Source organism: Natrix helvetica (genome assembly GCF_964273705.1).
Source record: "Natrix helvetica genome assembly, chromosome: 2".
In the NCBI taxonomy this organism is placed as follows: Eukaryota; Metazoa; Chordata; class Lepidosauria; order Squamata; family Natricidae; genus Natrix; species Natrix helvetica.
The window spans coordinates 139,637,038-139,656,144 of NC_138552.1; the positions used below are offsets into that span (position 1 = coordinate 139,637,038).

At 41.5% G+C, this 19,107-nt stretch overlaps 1 protein-coding gene across 2 annotated transcripts in view; it reads left to right on the forward strand.

Annotated features, from left to right (window-relative positions):
• The window catches only part of ATP7B (ATPase copper transporting beta), a 64,234-nt gene that overhangs the window by 13,920 nt on the left and 31,207 nt on the right, over nt 1-19,107 (forward strand). For both annotated transcript variants that reach the window (XM_081943523.1, XM_081943522.1), the window contains exons 2-9: nt 201-1,422; nt 2,742-2,984; nt 3,368-3,531; nt 9,651-9,812; nt 11,665-11,741; nt 12,297-12,471; nt 12,620-12,853; nt 14,225-14,316. In XM_081943523.1, the coding sequence (XP_081799649.1) occupies nt 246-1,422; nt 2,742-2,984; nt 3,368-3,531; nt 9,651-9,812; nt 11,665-11,741; nt 12,297-12,471; nt 12,620-12,853; nt 14,225-14,316 (2,324 nt within the window). In that variant the 5' untranslated portion in view covers nt 201-245. The remainder of the gene's footprint in view (nt 1-200; nt 1,423-2,741; nt 2,985-3,367; nt 3,532-9,650; nt 9,813-11,664; nt 11,742-12,296; nt 12,472-12,619; nt 12,854-14,224; nt 14,317-19,107) is intronic.

Below are 19,107 nucleotides of genomic sequence, written 5' to 3' on the forward strand. Positions count from 1 at the left end.
ATATTTCTCAAAATACTTCATTCTTCTAGGAGGGGTGGGTGCTGACTTTCTACATTACGAATGTAGTCGCTTTAGAAATGTCTAAAGATAGTATTGGTAACAAATAAGTAGCAAGCTTACACAAAAAAGATTGTTATTACCTCATCCCATATATTAAAACAGCAGAATTAATGTTTGGTTTAATTTTTTCCCCATTTCAGGCTGTGCCTCAGCACCTTTCACCTGGCCACATATCAGCCTTGGCAATGAAACAGAAACTTGCTTTTACCAACCTCAGCTTTGAGGGAGATTCGTGGCATTCACCTTCTCTTCATTCTCAGATAAACACAACTACCATTGATCTTTCGGGTATCACGTGCCAAGAACACATCCAATCCATAGAGGACAACATTTCCAAGTTATCAGGAATTGTGAATGTCAAGGGATCTCTTGAACAAAGCCAAGTAACCGTAAAATATTTGGGCCTGGAAATAAGCTCTCAGCAAATCTGCCAGGAAATTAAAAAACTGGGATTCGACGCCAATGTTCTAGAGGCCACCCAGACTTTAGGCCAATCGTCCAGTGAAGCTGTTATTAAGATGAAAATAGAAGGCATGACCTGTCAGTCTTGTGCCCATACTATTGAAGAAAATATTGGGAAATTACACGGGGTGAAGAAAATCAAAGTGTCCCTCAACAACCAAGAAGCCATTGTTGTTTACCATCCCCTTATTATTAAGCCCGAAGAACTAAAGAATAGCATAGACGGCATGGGATATGAATGCACCATAAAACATAAGCAAGCCCCATTGGAATTAGGTTTCATTAATGTTGAACGCTTACAGCAGATAAATGTAAAAATGTCCAGTGAACATAATGGTGATGGAAATACTGGGGACAACATTGGATCCAGTACGTGCGTTGCAGTACTAGAAATCGAAGGAATGAATGACAGATCTTGTGTCAACACTATGGAAGGGTTGATTTCAGAGATGACTGGAGTACAGGGTACTAGGGTATCCCTGGAAGAAAAAAAGATTATTGTGTGGTTCGACCAAAAGCTCATCACTCCACCTTCATTGCAGCAAGCCATCCAAGCCATTACCCCTGGTAACTTTAACCTAGTTTTTTCTCGTGGAAAGGAAGGCCAAAATGGACTAATGATCTCAAATGCTGCCTCTTCGGTACCTTCCCTCAGTCACCTTGCCCAAGTACAGGGGGCAAATGGATGCAGTACAGCTCTCCTTAGAATTGATGGGATGACCTGCAATTCTTGTGTAAATTCTATTAAAGGCTCCATATCCCAAAAGAAAGGGATAGTGCACATCTCTGTATCTTTAACTGAAGGTACCGCAGTTGTGTCTTACAATTCCGTTATGACCGACTCGGAAGAGATACGAGCTGCTATAGAAGACATGGGGTTTGATGCTTTTGTCCTAACAGGTATTGTATAATACAGCTTTTTCTGCTATTGAATCAAGATGCATGAAAACTCTTGTGTCAACTGATGAATTTTAAATACCTAAACATGCTTCCGATTGGATTAAAATTTAGAACACAAATTTATAAGCCCCAGCCTAGAGTTAGAGGCTGTTAGGTCCTAAATGGGTACATGGCTTTTGAATTGGGTACATTCTCTACACTAGTAAAATGCAGAGTTTTAATACTTAAAATTAAATAAATATTTAATACTTAAATGCCAGGTGTCTTGAACGCCATATATTTAATTTAGAAACTGTGTCTATAGCTTTCCATTAATATGGAAGACATGAGTTCCATCCATGAAGGCAATGAATTAAATTTGTCTCTCTTTTAGCTGCAGAGTTAGAGCTGTGCTTGAAAGACAAAAAGAATGCTTGGATAATCTGTAAATAAATAGAAACTAATTCTCAGTTCCTTCAGAAATAGTTAGAAACTAATTTTCATGTTACTGTTTTTAAACCCATCAGACTTGTAGAAAGCCATGTTCTGTGTAAGAAGGCAAAAACTATATCCAGCACAGACTTCCTTTGTCATATCCATAATTATCTCATTATTAATATTCTGGGCTGCAGATGGAATATCCATCATGTGCAGGATAAGATCATTGTAACTTGTTGCCTTTTAACACAATAAAACGTTTGAATAAAAATATTTAGATCAGACCTGGTGACTTCATGGACTCTAACTCTAACCCTGAGTTTTCCTTTTCTTTAGCATCAGTTTGCCATTCTCTTCTTAAGAACCGATTTTCCAGTTTATCCTACAATCCTAATATTCTCAGGTAGTCTTCCATCAAAAGACTAAGTAGGCCGGACTGGCATAAACATTTCACAGTTTGTTTTGCCAGAGATCACAGGTCTCATAAGAATCTTCTGCTTTGGAAAAGGAAGGAAGAAGCTTTCAAAGAAAAGGAAAAAGGAGGGTGTCAGAGACAATGGACGTTCTTCTCGTCAGCTGGCTTTCTCTGTCCACCCTAAAGCCCCCAATCATTTATCATTGACAAAATGTGGTCTTTAACACAAAAGAATGCCGGTCGATGTTTTAAATAGTTTAAATCTCTCAGACCTGTTTCCATATCTTTCATCTTTTGAAAATTAAAATCCATCTGGGATTGGCATTCCAACACATATTTGTTAAAAATTCTTCACTTAACTTCAGAAACATACTACTGCTAGGAAGGAAGGCAATGCTTTCAAAAGCAACCTAAAATACTTTTGGGATAATGATTAACTAATGTTTCTTCTGCTCCACATATTCATGCAATATTGATTTTATTTTAGATACAGTAATTGGAAAACCTACTGACGGAGGTATAGAGCTTAATGAGATGACCTCTGTTTCCTTCAAAAACAAAGTCACAGAACTGTCATTTGAAGATGTATTGTTGCCAAAAACGAAGTTGTGCACTAACTTTCCAGAATTGTCCAGCAAAAGAGACACTCAAAAATGTTTCCTGGTTGTAAAAGGCATGACTTGTGCATCGTGTGTTTCAAGCATTGAGAAGACTTTACAAAAAGAAGATGGTAAAATAGCATAGCAAGTCATTTTTCTTTATGTTATTTGGCTTCTCCTGATTATTTAGCTTGCTAAATAACTATAGGGGCTATCTTAGCATTTTACTGTTATGTGAATTGGAACGAACCTAGCCTCAAGGGTTAAGTACTTAACAATGACATGAATACAACTTTGATTTGATGTTAGACATGCCTTGTAAATATATCTGCTTACAAGGGAAGACAATAGATTTGAGAAAGATTTACTTTCTCATCAGGTTACCTAAAACGGTAACTGGATTAAGTAATAAAGATTACATTTTAAGGTTGGACTGAGTGCTACCATTTTGTTCAGGCTGTTGGGTATGACATGGGAAAGAATTTATTTGTCTGATGCAGCTTTGTTTTTACAGGAATAGTCTCTGTGCTTGTTGCCTTGATGGCAGGGAAAGTGGAGGTAATATATAAGCCAGATAAAATTCAGCCTCTTGAAATAATCCAGTTGATTGAGAAATTGGGTTTTGAAGCCTCAGTCTTACAAGATTATGCTGGCACAGATGGCAATGTAGATCTTAAGGTGAGCATAATAACACAAAGTCTTAGAGGCTTCATATTGATCCTAAACAGAAAAATGCAAATATGAATATTCAACAAGGAATAGATTGTCTTACTTTTAGGTTCATGCATATGACTTTTGAAACATTGAATTTTAGATCCCAGCAGCAAATTTTAAATGCAGGTCACACAATTAGCTTTGCAATTAAAGTCATATTTTTATACAACCATAATTTTCTGTACATCTGTGTTTGTACTTTTAATTTTGTTTGAACCTGAAGTTCTCCTGTGTGCTTGCTTGGGGAATCCAAGCATGGGTTAACTTTGTCCATTACCTAGAGACTGAGTTATGTAATTGTTGACCACACCTCCTCTGACTGGCATAGTTCAGTTTTTTAATTCAGTCCAGCCTTAAAGAGACACAAAAGTTTTTCCTCTAGGATAATAGACAAAATTAACTCATTGGACTTGGATTCTTCATTGCTACCAAATTTATCTTGGAACATTGTTTGATTGTGGCTTGATGGAGCCCGTTCGCGCTTGAATTTAAATAATTTGTGATTCCTTGTGGTTCTAGCGGCTAGAGGAATGTTCGCCAGGAGGTTTGTTTATCGGGCGTTTGAATGCACTTTAAAGCAGAAGAGAGTCGGTTCGCCACTCTCAATCTTGTTTAGTGGCTGTGTGAGAGTCGGGTCGCCATTCTCAAGTCGGCGCGGGGGGTGAACGACCCGCTTGTTTACCACCTCCCGTCCTTCCTGATTGCCGTGGAGAGAGGCAGCACGCTATTCTCTCCATCAGGCGCGAGTGTGGTCAACCATGCATCGGATGACCATTCCCTATCGTTTCGGAGCTTTGCTGCTGCCGTGCAGTCCTCACTCCAGCTGCAGAAATTAGCAATGCCATTTCTGCAGCCGGAGCCTTTCCTTCTGGATAAAGAAGAACGGCAGCCATTTTTTGAGCTGATTTGAATTTCGCGCTGAAATTATTTGCTAGCGTCGGCCATTTTTGAGCCATTAGTAGCCTCGCGCCAAAAACCAACAGGAAGGGGTGGAGTTTTCTTTTTGCGCTCAAACTGCGGTGGAATACAGAGAGAGTCATTTGTGCTGCAGAAGTCGGTTCGCCACCATTCCTTTAGCACCGTGTTGCCTCATCGCTCTAACTGAGTCAGCCCGCCACTTTGATCAGCGGTTTGCCCTGTTTTCAGACGTGAGCTTGAGCCTTTCAACTCACTCCCGTTTACCTTCATTATACCTGGCTATGGCCGATCATTCTATTACCGGAGGCAGCAATGGAACTTCCAGCTCTTCCCGCTGCACTCTGAGGACACCGGGCCCAGCACCAGGGTGGGTAGGTCCACCACTAAGGCCTCTAGCCACAAGGCGCATGCCCCATCGGCAGCCCCAGATAGAGTTGCCAGGCGCAAAGATAGGGCCAAGTCATCGACCAAGGCTCCTGGGCCCACCAATAGGTCCCCTCCTACCTTGGTGGCTGAACGCCATTCTCCTGCTCCCTCACTTCCTCCAGCAGGGATTCAAGGTTGGTTCCCCGATCTTCCCACACCCTTGGGAATAGGTGCGGATGAAGGGAGGTTAGGGCCCCGATCTACCACAGACCTTCCTGCGGTTGGCCCGGCCACGATTCAGGCATCCTCACACTCAGAGCCCACAGCCACCTTCACGCCCACGGCTGCAGGCCTCAGGCCTGAGGATGGGCCCGACTTTAACTTGCCCCCAGAACTTCACAACATGATTTCTGCGGCCATTTCCCAGGGGGTGGATGCGGAATTGCAGCACAGGGCCCAGCGCCCTGCATCTGCCAGCCTTGCTAGATACCTCTCAATTTCCCAGGCTGATCCTCCTCACCACTACCCTCAACTTATAGTGAAGGTTCTATTCTAGGTGAAGAGGAAGATGTCGCTGCCCTGGAGTTGTCGGATGTCGACGGTCTGGTGCAAGACACACCTGCCTTCTCCGGCCTGTTCCGGCCTGCCTTATTTAAATTGCTTTTATATAAAGCTAAGGCAACTACCAAGATGGGGGGTGCCACCACTCAAGCCAGTACTGCTGTGGGCCTTGATTCCACAGAACGGTTTTTCACGGAACAGGTACAGGAACAAGACGTCATACCCTTCCCAAAGCTGTTTCTGGACGTTGTTCAGAAACAGTGGTCCCAACCGACTGCTGTTCCCCCACCTAGTAATGGTGACAGGAAGCTCTACGCTTCCACGCCTGAATAGGATGAGATCCTTCAGTTTCCTACTGTGGATCATCATGTAATGACTTTGGCCTCCATGGCCTTGATTCCTTCCGAAATTTCAGAGGGTCTTAAAGCCGAGGATCGCAAGGCCGAACTGGTCATCCGCAAAATGCACCAGGCAGCTGCCTGGGCATTACGGCCTGCCACAGCAGCATCCTTCCTTAATAGGACTTTGTTAGTATGGTTACAGCAGTTGCAGGCCAGGCTTGCCCCCGATGACCTCCGCCTACACCAGGATGTAACTAAACTGGTGACAGCACTGGAATTTTCCTCAGATGCTACACTCAATGCGGCCAAGTTTACATCTCATGCAGTAGCTTCTAACGTAGTATCCCGCCACCTTCTTTGGCTTCGCCATTGGCAGGCAAACATATGCTCCAAATGGCGCCTAGCTTCCATCCCCTTCAAGGGCGGCCCTCTCTTTGGTCCCGCATTGTACGCTATTTTGATTGAAACTAGGGATAATCGTAAAGTGCTTCCTTTGATGAACACGCGTGCGGACTGGAGACACCAACCATTTAATAGAAGACAGTCCTTTCGGGCCAGAGACTCTGGGTACAATGCTGCCCCATACATCCCTCACTACACCAGGCCATTCAACCAGCAACAAGACAGGGCTCAGGACCATTCCAGTGCCAGAGACAGGGTCAGCAGCAACAGACTCGGCAGCCATTTCGTGGCACCAATAACCAGTCCTTTCGTAGGTACCGGTGACTCATATGAAGTGGGACCTATTGGCAGGCGCCTAACATCTTTCGCATTCCAATGGGCAGAAACCACCTCAGACGCGTGGGCACTTCAGACCGTGAGGCTGGGCCTCACTCTGGAATTTCTCACTATCCCCCCGAGGTGTTTCATCAGGTGTCCCATACCAAGATGCCAGGTGAAAAGACACCTGATGGACTCCGAAATTGAACATCTGATTTCCATCAATGCTATAGAAAGGGTACCTCAGGGACAAGAAAGGCTAGGCTTTTACTCTATCCTCTTTTTAGTCCCCAAAAGCTCGGGAGGATGGCGAGCCATCCTAGACTTGAAACGGCTCAATCTCTATCTGAAATACCAGAGGTTCAAAATGCAATCGCTCAAAAGCATCCTAGCCTGCTAGGATGATCAGGGCAATCTACTGACCTCAATAGATATCAAGGAGGCATACCTCCATGTACCGATACACCCGTCACATCGAAGGTTCTTGCGATTCCAGTTTGCGGGGTGCCACTTTCAATACTGCCATTCGGCCTTTCATCGGCCCCGTGTACCTTCACAAAGTTGGCGGTGATAGCGGCATCCCTTTGGTCGATTCCTCTAAGGGTCAACTGTTACTTAGATGGCATTTTGATACTGTCATCTTCCCCAGATCAGGCAAGGTGGGACTTGCAGACCACGATGCAACATCATGGCTTTGTTTTGAACTTTCCAAAGAGTCACTTGTGCCTGACCACGTCCCTCCTCCATCTCGGGACCATCATCGACCCCGAACAGTGCGTAGTGTCACTGTCCCAGGAGAGACGCCAAAGTCAGGTGCAAACGCAGCGATCTCTTCTTTGGTTGAGCAGGACCACAGTAGACCAGACGGAGTGGCAACTCCATCCGACTCTATTTCAGGAACTGTCTCGCCGCTTCGGCTGTCCCCAGGTGGATCTTTTTGCTCAACCACACAATACCCACCTGTCGAGATTCTTCACCAGGTTCTACGTACTGGAAGCAGAAGGCACCGATGCCCTTCGCAGCCCCTGGCCGGAGGGCCTTCTATATGCCTTCCTGCCTCTCCACTCATACCACTAGTCATCCAGAAGAGTTTGTCGGAACAGGCGGAAGTTCTCCTGGTTGTGCCAATGTGGCCCAGACGCCCTTGGTACGCTGACCTCATCAATCTTTCAATCTCCCGCCTGTGGAGAATTCCAGACGACCAGATAACTCTTTTCCAAAGGGCTCTCAGCCATCCGAACCGCCAGCTATTGCAATTAGCCGTATGGCACATGAGCGGGCTATCCTGATTCATCAGCACTTCTCTGACAAGGTCATCGCCACAATCCAAGTGGCTCGGCGTCTGTCCACAACGTGGATTTATGAGGCTACCTGGCAGACCTTCTGCAGGTGGTGTCGGTCAGCCTCTATGGACCCGATTACGGCATCTATACCACAGGTACTAGACTTTTTACAATCAGGCATGGACAAAGGGCTATTGCCCAGCACTGTCCGTCGGCAAATTGCAGCCCTATCGACTGTGGGTCCGGTCCTTCCTGAAGGGCGCATCTAACCTCAAACCACCGGTGGTCCATCGTTACTCTACGTGGGATTTACCCCTAGTGCTTAGAGCTCTCATGGCTGAGCCATTTGAACCCATTCGTACCATCAGTCTCAGATTGTTGACCCTCAAAATCGTCTTTTTAGTAGCGATTACATCCACTAGAAGGGTCTCAGAGCTGGCAGCACTATCAGTCCAAGAGGATCTCTGTATATTCCACCCAAACAGAGTCATCCTATGATTGGATCTGGCATTCCTGCCAAAAATTAACTCTTGGTTTCACAGGGCGCAAGAACTTATTCTTCCAGACTTTTGCCCTCAACCATCACACCCTCAGGAATGAAGATGGCACCACCTTGACGTTCGCAGGGTGCTCCGTCACTATGTGAAATGTACAGTGTCATTCAGAAGATCTGAGGCGCTTTTCATATCTTTCCAGCCGGCATCCATGGGACAGACGGTGTCCTCAAACACCATTGGATGCTGGTTGAAAGCGTGTATTGCCCTTGCATACGACTGCCAATCCCGACCTGTACTCAGGCGCATCACTCCCCATTCCACCAGGAGTGCGGCCACCACGGCAGCTTGGACGATGCAGGCCTCGGTGGAGGACATATGTAGGGCGGTGACCTGGTCATCACTGTCGCCCTTCATCCAACATTATAAAGTGGATGTGTATGCCTTGGCGGCAGCTTCCTTTGGGCAGTGTGTCTTACAGTGGGTTGTATTATCATCCACAGCCTCTGACCTCCCTTGAAACTCATTGCTTTGGCATGTCCCATGCTTGTATTCCCCAAGCAGCGCACAGGAGAACAACCGTTGACTTACCTGAACAGTTCTTCTATGTGCACTGTGAGGGAATCTAAACCCACCCTCGGCTTCAGCTGGTCCGGGCATTGACATTGATTTCACACACACACGTATGCAATGCATCTACTTACCTACTTACCTTCTTCTATGTTGATTCATTTGCTTCTCTTGGATCGGCTGAGCCTTCATACAAAACTGAACTATCCCAGTCAGAGGAGGCATGGTCAACAATTACATAACTCAGTCTCTAGGCTAATGGACAAAGTTAACCCATGCTTGGATTCCCCTCGCAGCGCACATAGAAGGACCGTTCAGGTAAGTTAACGGTCGTTCTAAAACATAATGCCAATTGGATAGATTTGCATACATATATACAATTCTACATTTATTTCATCTACGTCTGACAAATGTCAGCATCTGAGATGTTCCCAAGAAAAAAGATCGACCAAGGGAACATACTTACTTTGTAATATAAGAATTATTGCAAAGTTGCTTATAAAAGGCAAATATAACAGTTGAGAATCCTCGATATATTGCCAGCATATCTCCCAGCTAGCATACGATGAGGTTTAGCATATCTGGAAAACACTAGATTAGGGAAAACTGGTTTATCCTTGGGATTCTCATTGGCTGTATTTTCCGTTCATTTTCTGTCTTCTATAGATGCCCTCTTGATCTGGAACTTCAGGAGGTTGTGTAAAATACCACACAGATGAAACAGTGCATATTTTTGTTTAATATGGGAGATATAGATACAATGGAGCAATGGTCCGTCTGACAGCCCAAAGCAGATTCTTGTGCCGACAACTAACTGAACTTTTGCTTAGATTCTAGGGATGACTTGTAGTTCATGTGTTCATAGCATTGAAATCAAGCTTACTGAAACACCTGGCGTTCTCAATGCATCTGTAGTCCTAGCCACTTCAAAAGCCCGTGTTCGTTATGACCCAGAAGTGATTGGCCCTCGAGACATTATAAAAATTGTTGAGGTAAGTTGTTAAAGCAAACATTTCTAAGAGCCATGCTAGTAATCAATTAATATTAACATTATATTTAATCTTCCCCAGTCCAGGCACATTCCAAATTTTTATGTACCCAATCCAGTGTAGCCATTGTTAATGGCAATTCTGGAAGTGACAGTCTTTAAACATTTTATTAGATTATAGTATAAAATACAAAAATACAAAAGCAAATAGAAGGACGCAGTGGGGAAGAGAAGGGGAAAGAAAAGTGAGGGGGGGAGGGAGAAAAGAAAAATAAAGCATTGACTTCTGACTCCCTCTGTTGCAGTAAAATAAAGCATTAACATTGAAACTTAACTTTTTACTTTTCCATAATAATATAAACTAACCATTTCTATAGCAACGAGAATTCGGGGAGTTGAAATCCACACTTCTGGAAAAATTAGGGGAGACTGCTGCAATAGCTATGCAGTTCCCAGGCCTGGGAAGAGGTGATAAATCTCAACTGGATTGCCTATATCAGCGGGGTAAAACTTGATTTCATTGAGGGCGGTGTTTGACCTTGTGGGGACAGGATGGGCGGTCCAGAGCGGGCATGGCCAGCTCAACGTCACTCATGTTGGGGGCACCTATGGTGGTCCGAGCACTCTGCCAGCGAAAACGGGCTCCTGAGCTCCGTTTCTGGCTGTGACAGCCTCCTGCAACCTTCTGCCAGCAAAAATGGAGCTCGGCAGGGCCACATGTGGCCCTCCTGAGCTCCGTTTTTCCTTACAGAGGCACCATGGGCTGGTCCTTTACTGTTTCCAGCACAGTCCCCGGGCCAGATCTAAGCACCGCGCGAGCCGTATCCAGCTCCTGGGCCTTGAGTTTGATACCTCTGACCTGGATAAATGATTGATATTAGAAGACCACTGGAAACTTTTGTGCTGTTTTGCACTTTTTAATAAGTTGCATATCAATAAGATAGTCTTCCCTAACCCAGCATTCCCCTACCCAGATGCACAGGTAGTCATTACCTAACAGCCACTCATTAGCAACTGTTCAATGTTATGAAAGGAACAAAAGACTTACATACTGAATGAAAGACTTACAACCTGCAGCCTAAACTTACAGCTGTTGCAGGGCCCCCACATGATTGTGATCTGGGGCACTTGGCCATCCATTTGCACTTACGGCAGGTTGCCAGACTCCCCACAATCATATGAACACCATGTGGAATCTTCCCTGCCGGCTTTTCCAGATAGTCAACATTGGAGGGACTCCTTCACCCAGCCTCTTTGAAAGCAACAAAACCCACCGCTGTCTGATGGATTGATTTTGTCTGAGAAGGGTGGAGTTTCTTTGGCCAGCAGTATTTTTCTTCTCAGGGAGGCTCGGTGAAAAAGTTCCTTCACAAATAGACTTCCGGTCTCTTTGAGAGCAAAAGTGCCCAGTGCTGCAGTTCTCTTCTGCTAATGGAGGCGGAGGAGCTGCCTGGCCCCTTTCGGCAGGCAGTTCTTTCACTTTGTCTGTTTAACAACCTGCATGGTCGTTTAACGATGCAACAGAGAGAGCCAGGATTGTGGTCATTGAGCAAGGCAGTCACACGGGCATCTCACTGACTTACTGCCTAAACTCAGGGCTCAATTGTGATCATAAATTGAGGACTACCTTATTGGATTACAGTTTCCAAATTCCTAATCAGCAAACCTGCAGTATTTGGACATTGAGTGGTATTCACCATGAGTAAAAATTAAGGCTTACTGGGTTTTTTTTAAACCTCTCGTTACAAAAGCAGTTCTGGTAATTAATAAAGTACCATTTATTAGTGTAACATAATCATCTAATAACTGTTTGTATTTATTTTTGTAATGTCATTTCTTTGCTTTTTGTTATAAAGGGAATTGGTTTTCAAGCATCTTTGGCTAAAAGAGATCCAAAAGATCATAACTTGGATTATAAACAGGAAATCCAACAGTGAGTATATCTGTCAACCAAAGAATATTTTATAAACAAATGCTCCAGGGATATTCCTCTCCAATTAAATGTCCACCCGTTGAAAAAAACAGCTTTTCTTCTCCTTGCAGTCATTGAAATGTTACAGATTGGGGAATTCTTCATTGCCAAGGGGAGGAGAAATGAGGACATTTCTCATTTTTCACGAATAACTTCTAAACTACAATTGTTTCTGATCTGATTGGCCAACTACACACTATGCCTTTTTCTATAGAGTCTTCATTTTCTATGTTCCACACTTCTATGCATGTATGTGCTATCATAGCTGAGTGGCAAAAATCCCAGTGTGACTTTTCCTAATGGTCATCCAGATTGCTGCAAGCCAAATATTGTAGCTCTGCACAGATAGGTGCCTCAATAAAATACAGCAGCACACAAATGTATGTTCAGGGCTGATTTGTATCAAATCTGATGACAATGATACTTGTAGGCGTAAACATGGTATAATTTGCTTTTGTCAATCAAGTTGTGAGGGAAGCTTCACCTTCTAACAGTGTGGATTCTCTGCCATTGCAGATGGAGGAAGTCATTCTTATGCAGCCTGGTGTTTGGTATTCCGGTTTTGGTCTTAATGGTTTATATGTTATTACCCATTGATAACCATCATGGATCAATGGTGTTGGAACAAAACCTGATTCCTGGATTGTCTATTATAAACCTTCTCTTCTTTGTACTTTGTACTTTGGTTCAGGTATGGAGGTTCTTTAAATACTCTGTTTTTAACATCTCCCGTTATATAGTTATCTATAAATCTTTTAAAAGTTTTATTGCGACACGTAAACAGGACATGATGGAACGCTAATTGCTCCTCTCTCTCTCTCTCACCCACTTCCTTCCAGTTCCTGGGTGGATGGTACTTCTATGTCCAAGCCTACAAGTCATTAAAGCATAAAATGGCCAATATGGATGTCCTGATAGTATTGGCCACATCAACTGCTTACGTCTATTCATGTATCATTTTAATAGTTGCAGTTACTGAAAAGGCTGAACAGAGTCCCATCACATTTTTTGACACCCCGCCAATGCTGTTTGTATTCATAGCCCTTGGGAGATGGCTGGAACACATAGCAAAGGTTGGTATTTCTTGAGGGCTAAAGGCCAGATTTACTTAGCAACCACATAATTTTCTTAATGACAGCAGTGATCTGCTTAACGACATTGGTAAAAGTGGTGGTCAAATCAGGTCTGGTCATGTGATGACTTGCTAAATGACCACATTGTCAGTCTTGAGATATCTTTAGATAAGAGACATATCTGCTGGTGGATAAGGAACCCCCTATTTACAAGGTTGCAGAGGTGTCACAATTTCTATGGCCACTGATTTATTAATGCCTTAACTTCAATTCTTTCAAATTCCAGTTTTCGTGGATCCCTGGCCTGAGAACCACCGAGATAGATCACTTTTTGCAGTTTATTCAAATTATATAATTTAATATATGTATGACAAGTGAGCTTCTTTAGGATAAACTTTCTACCAGCAACCTCCACTGGCAAGATCTCCCTTGCCTTAATAGCCTCCTGCTTCATCTTAGTTTTGAAAAAAAAGTAAGTGGCATTCCAACAATCAGATTTTATATGCCCAATCTTTCAGTTACTCAGAGTAATATTGATCTGTGCCTGTATGTTGAGCAACTGAATTGGGTTTAATATTCCACTGAAGTTCACTTATTATCTTGATTGGCTGGACCATTTCAGTTCAAGTTACCTCTCAGGATTCAAGAATGTGATAATATAATATGTGAATTCCATATGAAGGTCTCTGGAATAATAGTAAAAAACAACAATATAGTTGTTTCAGTATATTAAGTGCATTAGCATAGTATGCTGAAAAGATTCAATTGTTCTCTTTTCTTAATTTTTTCCCCCAAGGCATATTTTGATTGTGTACAAAAATGCAAGCTTGGTGAAGGGATTTAATGTGCTTTGGGACTGCGTAGAAATAAATAAGCTCCATTATACTATGGAAGAAAAGCACCAGTGGTTATAAAGGGTGTGAGAGATGAGCAGTTACCATATGAGAGAAAGGGAGGGGAGGAGATTAAACAAATTAAATTCTAATATAGGCATCTAGCCAAGAAATAGCAATGAAGGGTTTGCCAGAAAAAGAGTTTCCCGGAGATGCTGATTTGTTTGTGTATCTCAAAACACAGTGGTCTTTTGACTTGCATTCTCTAAAATATCAATGCTTCTGCACAGTGTATAGCTAGCAGAATGGAATGCTTTTAGCATCTAGGCCCTCTCTTTAGGATAGCTATCATTCCATTCTGCTCTTGCATTAGTAACAATGGAGTATATATCAATATTTTGAATACATCATTACTCTGCTCTTCAAAGAGTAACAGTGGAGTGTATATCAATATTTAGAATACATCATGTAAAATTAAACTGGAAGCCGCACAAATACATTGTGAAGGCTAACTACACACATTCTGTTTCTATTTCAGAGTAAAACATCAGAAGCGCTTGCTAAATTAATTTCTCTTCAAGCTACAGAAGCTGTGGTCGTGACACTTGGACCTGACAATTGCATAATCAAGTACGTCATTGGTACATATGTTTCACTTTTTTATGCAGCAATATTTTCGTTCTTTTAATAACTTTGAAAAGTAACATGGAAGGGATGGCTGTAAATGCATTGTAGTGGATGTAATTTTTTTTTTTTTATTAAAAGAGTTTTGTACAAACAATTTTTCCCCCTTTTCACCCCCCCGCCATACAATATAAATCTCATACAAATGCTATACCCCCCCCAACCCCCCCACAAAAATTCACTTTCAAATATTATACCAAATACTTTGCCCCCTCCTCTCCCCCCATCTTAAAATAGATTACTCGTAACCCCTCTCCTCCCAACAAACACAATATAAATTTCTCTTAGATTAATAATAACACATTGATCCCATTTTCTAAGCTAATTTAACATCTATAACTCTTAATATAAATTTCTCCTAGCATAACAATATTTCATTAATCCCATCTTCTAATTTATTCATACATATATATTACCCCACCCTCCACCCTAACCCTCCCCCACCTCCCACACAAACCCACCCCCCTGACTTCCGCTGTGTACCACTCTAACAATTCCAAACATCCCATATACTATTTACTCTGATCATCTATCGGTCTAAACATTCTTACCTAAAGGCTACATAATAACTCCTAGTCTGGTATTTATTCTGTATATAATCAATCCATTTTGCCCATTCCTGTGTGTAATCCTCCTGTTTCTGAGCTTTTAAGAAAGCTGAAATTTTTGCCATTTCAGCGAACCCCGCCACCTTCTGAATCCATTGATCAATTGTTGGTAAAAAATCTTTTTTCCAATGTTGCGCAATCAACAACCTAGCTGCTGTGACCATATAGAAGGCCAATTTTGTTTCCCCTTTGGTAAAATCCTTAGCTATACCCAATAAAAACATTTGCAGAGTGAATTGTATTCTTTTCTTAAATACATTCTGCATAACCCACCATATTTTTATCCAAAAAGCTTTCACCTTGATACAAGTCCACCATACATGAAAAAAAGTAGCATCTAGACACCCACATCTCCAACATTTTGGTTGAACATTTGGGTACATGCATGATAATTTTTTAGGATCTAAATACCATCTGTAAAACATTTTATAAAAATTCTCCCTTAAATTCTGTGACTGTGTAAATTTAACATTCTGAACCCATATTTTTTCCCACGTTTCCAACATAACCACTTCACCAAAATTCTGAGCCCATTTAATCATACAATCCTTAACCAATTCACTTTCTGAGTCTCTTTCTAACAGTACATTATATATTCTTTTAACTTGTTTTGGACCAGTCTCTTTTATCTGCTTAATCAGTTCCACTTCTTTATCCATAAAACCGACCCTGCGATCTTCTTCCCATCTCTTCTGTAGCTGTATATAATGTAACCAATTTAAAGTAATTCCTTCTTCCAACAGCTGTTCCAAAGTTTTTAACTTCCATTCGCCCCCATCAGCAATAAGCACATCTTTATATAAACAACCCCCGAGTGACTTAGTATTCATAATCCCCATGGTGTCTGCAAGATCCAACCAAAGCGGTATCTTATAATCCCAATTGGGCCGGTGCTTCTTCCATATTCTCATCAAGGCACTTTGGAGAACATGGTTGTTAAACACTTTATCCACCCTGTCTTCATAAAAAAGATATGCATGCCATCCCAGAACAAGATCATGGCCTTCTATATTCAGCAATTCCATTTTTGTTTTCCCAAACCAATCTGCTACATGCGTTAATAACGCAGCTTCATAATATAATCGAAGGTTTGGGAGTCTGAGGCCGCCTCTTTCACGTGTATCTTGCATAATCTTCATCTTTACTCTCGGTTTTTTCTCCTTCCAAACAAATTTATTTAATGTTGTTTGCCAATTTAACAAGGTTTTATCTGACTTAAGCACCGGAATCATCTGGAATAGAAAGATAAATCTAGGTAAAATGTTCATTTTAATTGCTGAGATCCTTCCAAGCAAAGACAATTGTAACTTTTTCCATGCTTCAAGATCTTTCTGTATCTTTTGCCACAACACTTCATAGTTATTTGAGAAAAGTTTTGTATTTGAATCTGAAATTTGTATTCCTAAATATTTAACTTTAGAAACTATTTCAAAACCTGCTAAACTTACAAGTCTCTTTCTTTGAGTCTCTGTCATGTTTTTAACCATCATTTTCGTTTTGTTTTGATTTAGTCTAAACCCAGACACCATGCCAAATTCTATTATGATATTTTTCATCTGGATTATTGATTTCAAAGGATGTGAAAGGGTAACAACCAGATCATCGGCGAATGCTCTAGTTCTGTATTCCTTTTGCCTGATAGCTATGCCATCTAAGGATTTTGAGTCCCGAATTGCGTTCAACAAGACTTCCAAAGTTAAAATAAATAACAATGGGGATAATGGGCAACCTTGTCTTGTGCCTTTTTGTATCTCGAAAGTTGTTGACAAATTTCCATTAATAATAAGTTGTGCATTTTGTTGCTGATAAATTGCTCCAATCGCCTGCCGCAATCGTGGTCCCATATCCATCTTTTCCAAAGTCTTGGTTAGAAAGTTCCAATTCACTCGATCGAAGGCCTTCTCTGCATCCAAGAAAACCAGCACTGCAGAGATCTGCTTATTCTTATCAAGATAGTCAATTAAATCTATGAGTTGCCTTACATTCTCCTTCATATGTCTGCCTTCAATAAATCCTGCTTGATCATGATGAATAATCTCTTGAATAACCGGCATCAATCTGTTGGCTAGTACCTTAGCAAATATTTTATAATCTGTGTTCAGAAGAGATATCGGCCTGTAATCCTCTGGTTTCTTAGGGCCCTCTTTATCTTTAGGTATCAATGAGATAAAAGCCGCTTTCCATGAGGGAGGTATTTTACCTCCTTGTTGTATATTACAAAATAGTTGTGTAAGATATTAAATCATTTCCAGTTGTAAAGTTTTATAATACATTGCAGTCAAACCATCAGTCCCTGGAGCCTTAGCTAATTTAAGTTGATTTATAACTAAAGTGATCTCATCAGCGGTTATAAGACGTTCCAAATTTGCCTTTTGAAGCACAGAAATTTAGGCAACCCTTTTTCCTTCCAAAAAATCATCTATTAACTTGTTCTGTATATTATCCTGTACATATAGCTTAGTATAATAGTCCACAAATGATTTTTTAATCAACTCTTGTTGATATACCATCTTCCCTCGAAACTCAATTTTATCAATAATTCTGTCATTCATATTCCTTCTCAAAGTATATGCTAACCATCTACCAGGTTTATTAGCGTTAGCAAAGGTGTTATGTTTAGCAAATTGTAAATTAGTTGCTGTTTGTTCTGCTATAAGCATCTGAAATTGATCTTTCAACAGCTTTAGCGCCATCTGGAGCGCCTGGTCATTCGGGTTTGTTATAAGCAGCTGTTCCTTGCGTTTTATTTCATCTTCCAATTCCATTCTCCTTTTCTGTCTAATTTGTTTATGTTTAAAGTTCATATGTATCAGGACCCCACGCATATAAGCTTTACTTGCATCCCAAACTATTTCAATGGGAGTGCCCTTATTCATGTTAAAACTGAAAAATTCCTTCATGTGTTTTTTAAGTTCATCAACATTTTTTTCATATCTAAATAAATTTTCATTTACTCTCCAAGACCTTCTTGGCCTCATACCTAATTCAATTTGTAACCACACCGGACTATGATCGCTAAGTGTCCTGGCGAAAATCTTGGATTTCTTGGCTTTAGGAAGTAGATCCGGTGTTAACAAAAAGAAATCAATCCTTGAAAAGGATTTATGTCTATCTGAGTAGAAAGAAAAATCCATCTCATTTAGATGTTGCGTCCTCCAAACATCTTTTAATTTCAAATCGTCTTGTAAATCAAAAAAAGCCTTTGGTAATTTGGTAGTGAATTTCGTCTTTGTACTCTTATCTATCTTTGGAGAAATCACTCCATTCCAGTCTCCCATTATTAGAATACTCTTAAAGTTCCAGTCTAAAATTTTTAAATGGAGCATCTTATAAAAACTTTCTTGGCGTTGGTTAGGAGCATATATTCCTAGCACCAAAATGGAACCAAAGTCTGTATCAAATTGAATTGCTATATATCTACCAGCGTCATCTGCCTCTATAACTTTAGTTGAAAATCTTTTATTTATATATATCACCACACCATTTTTCTTTACCAAATCAGAGGCAGCATAAAATGTTCCCAGTTTTGAATTCACTAAATACTTCTGGTCTTGCAGCCTAATATGAGTCTCTTGAAGGCAAACAACATCATTATTAAATTGCTTCAAATAATAAAATATTTTTTTCCTTTTTTGTGGGGAGTTCATTCCATTCACATTCCAAGATAATAGCTTAAGCATCTTTAGATCTGGTCTGGAGCGCTGAAAGCATTTGCTGAAGATCTCTCTCCACAAGACTAATCTTCGGCCCTGCTCCTCCCATGGCTCCGGTTTGCTTCTTAGCTTCTTTCTTAGCACATTGTGTTTGAGGGTCGACGCGCTTGTGAGATTCTAACATTTGTCTAGTCGTGGATCTAGTAATACGTTGTTCGACAGGTTTAAGTATCGGCATTTCAGTGAGAGACTTAGAAGGTCCTTCTTCCAAGAAGAAACACAACAGAGATCCAGAGGGGTCCACTCCACCTACAGCACCCTGCACCTCCTTCTCTTTTGGTGTCTGCATTCTTTGTTCTTCTGTCTCTTTCTCAAACATCCTCTGCTCTAAGACATCCAAATCTACTGGTGTTGGTGTAGATGTACGTGGGGGGGTTGCATTTTTCTTAAGTATTCCATGATAAAAATCTCTGGCT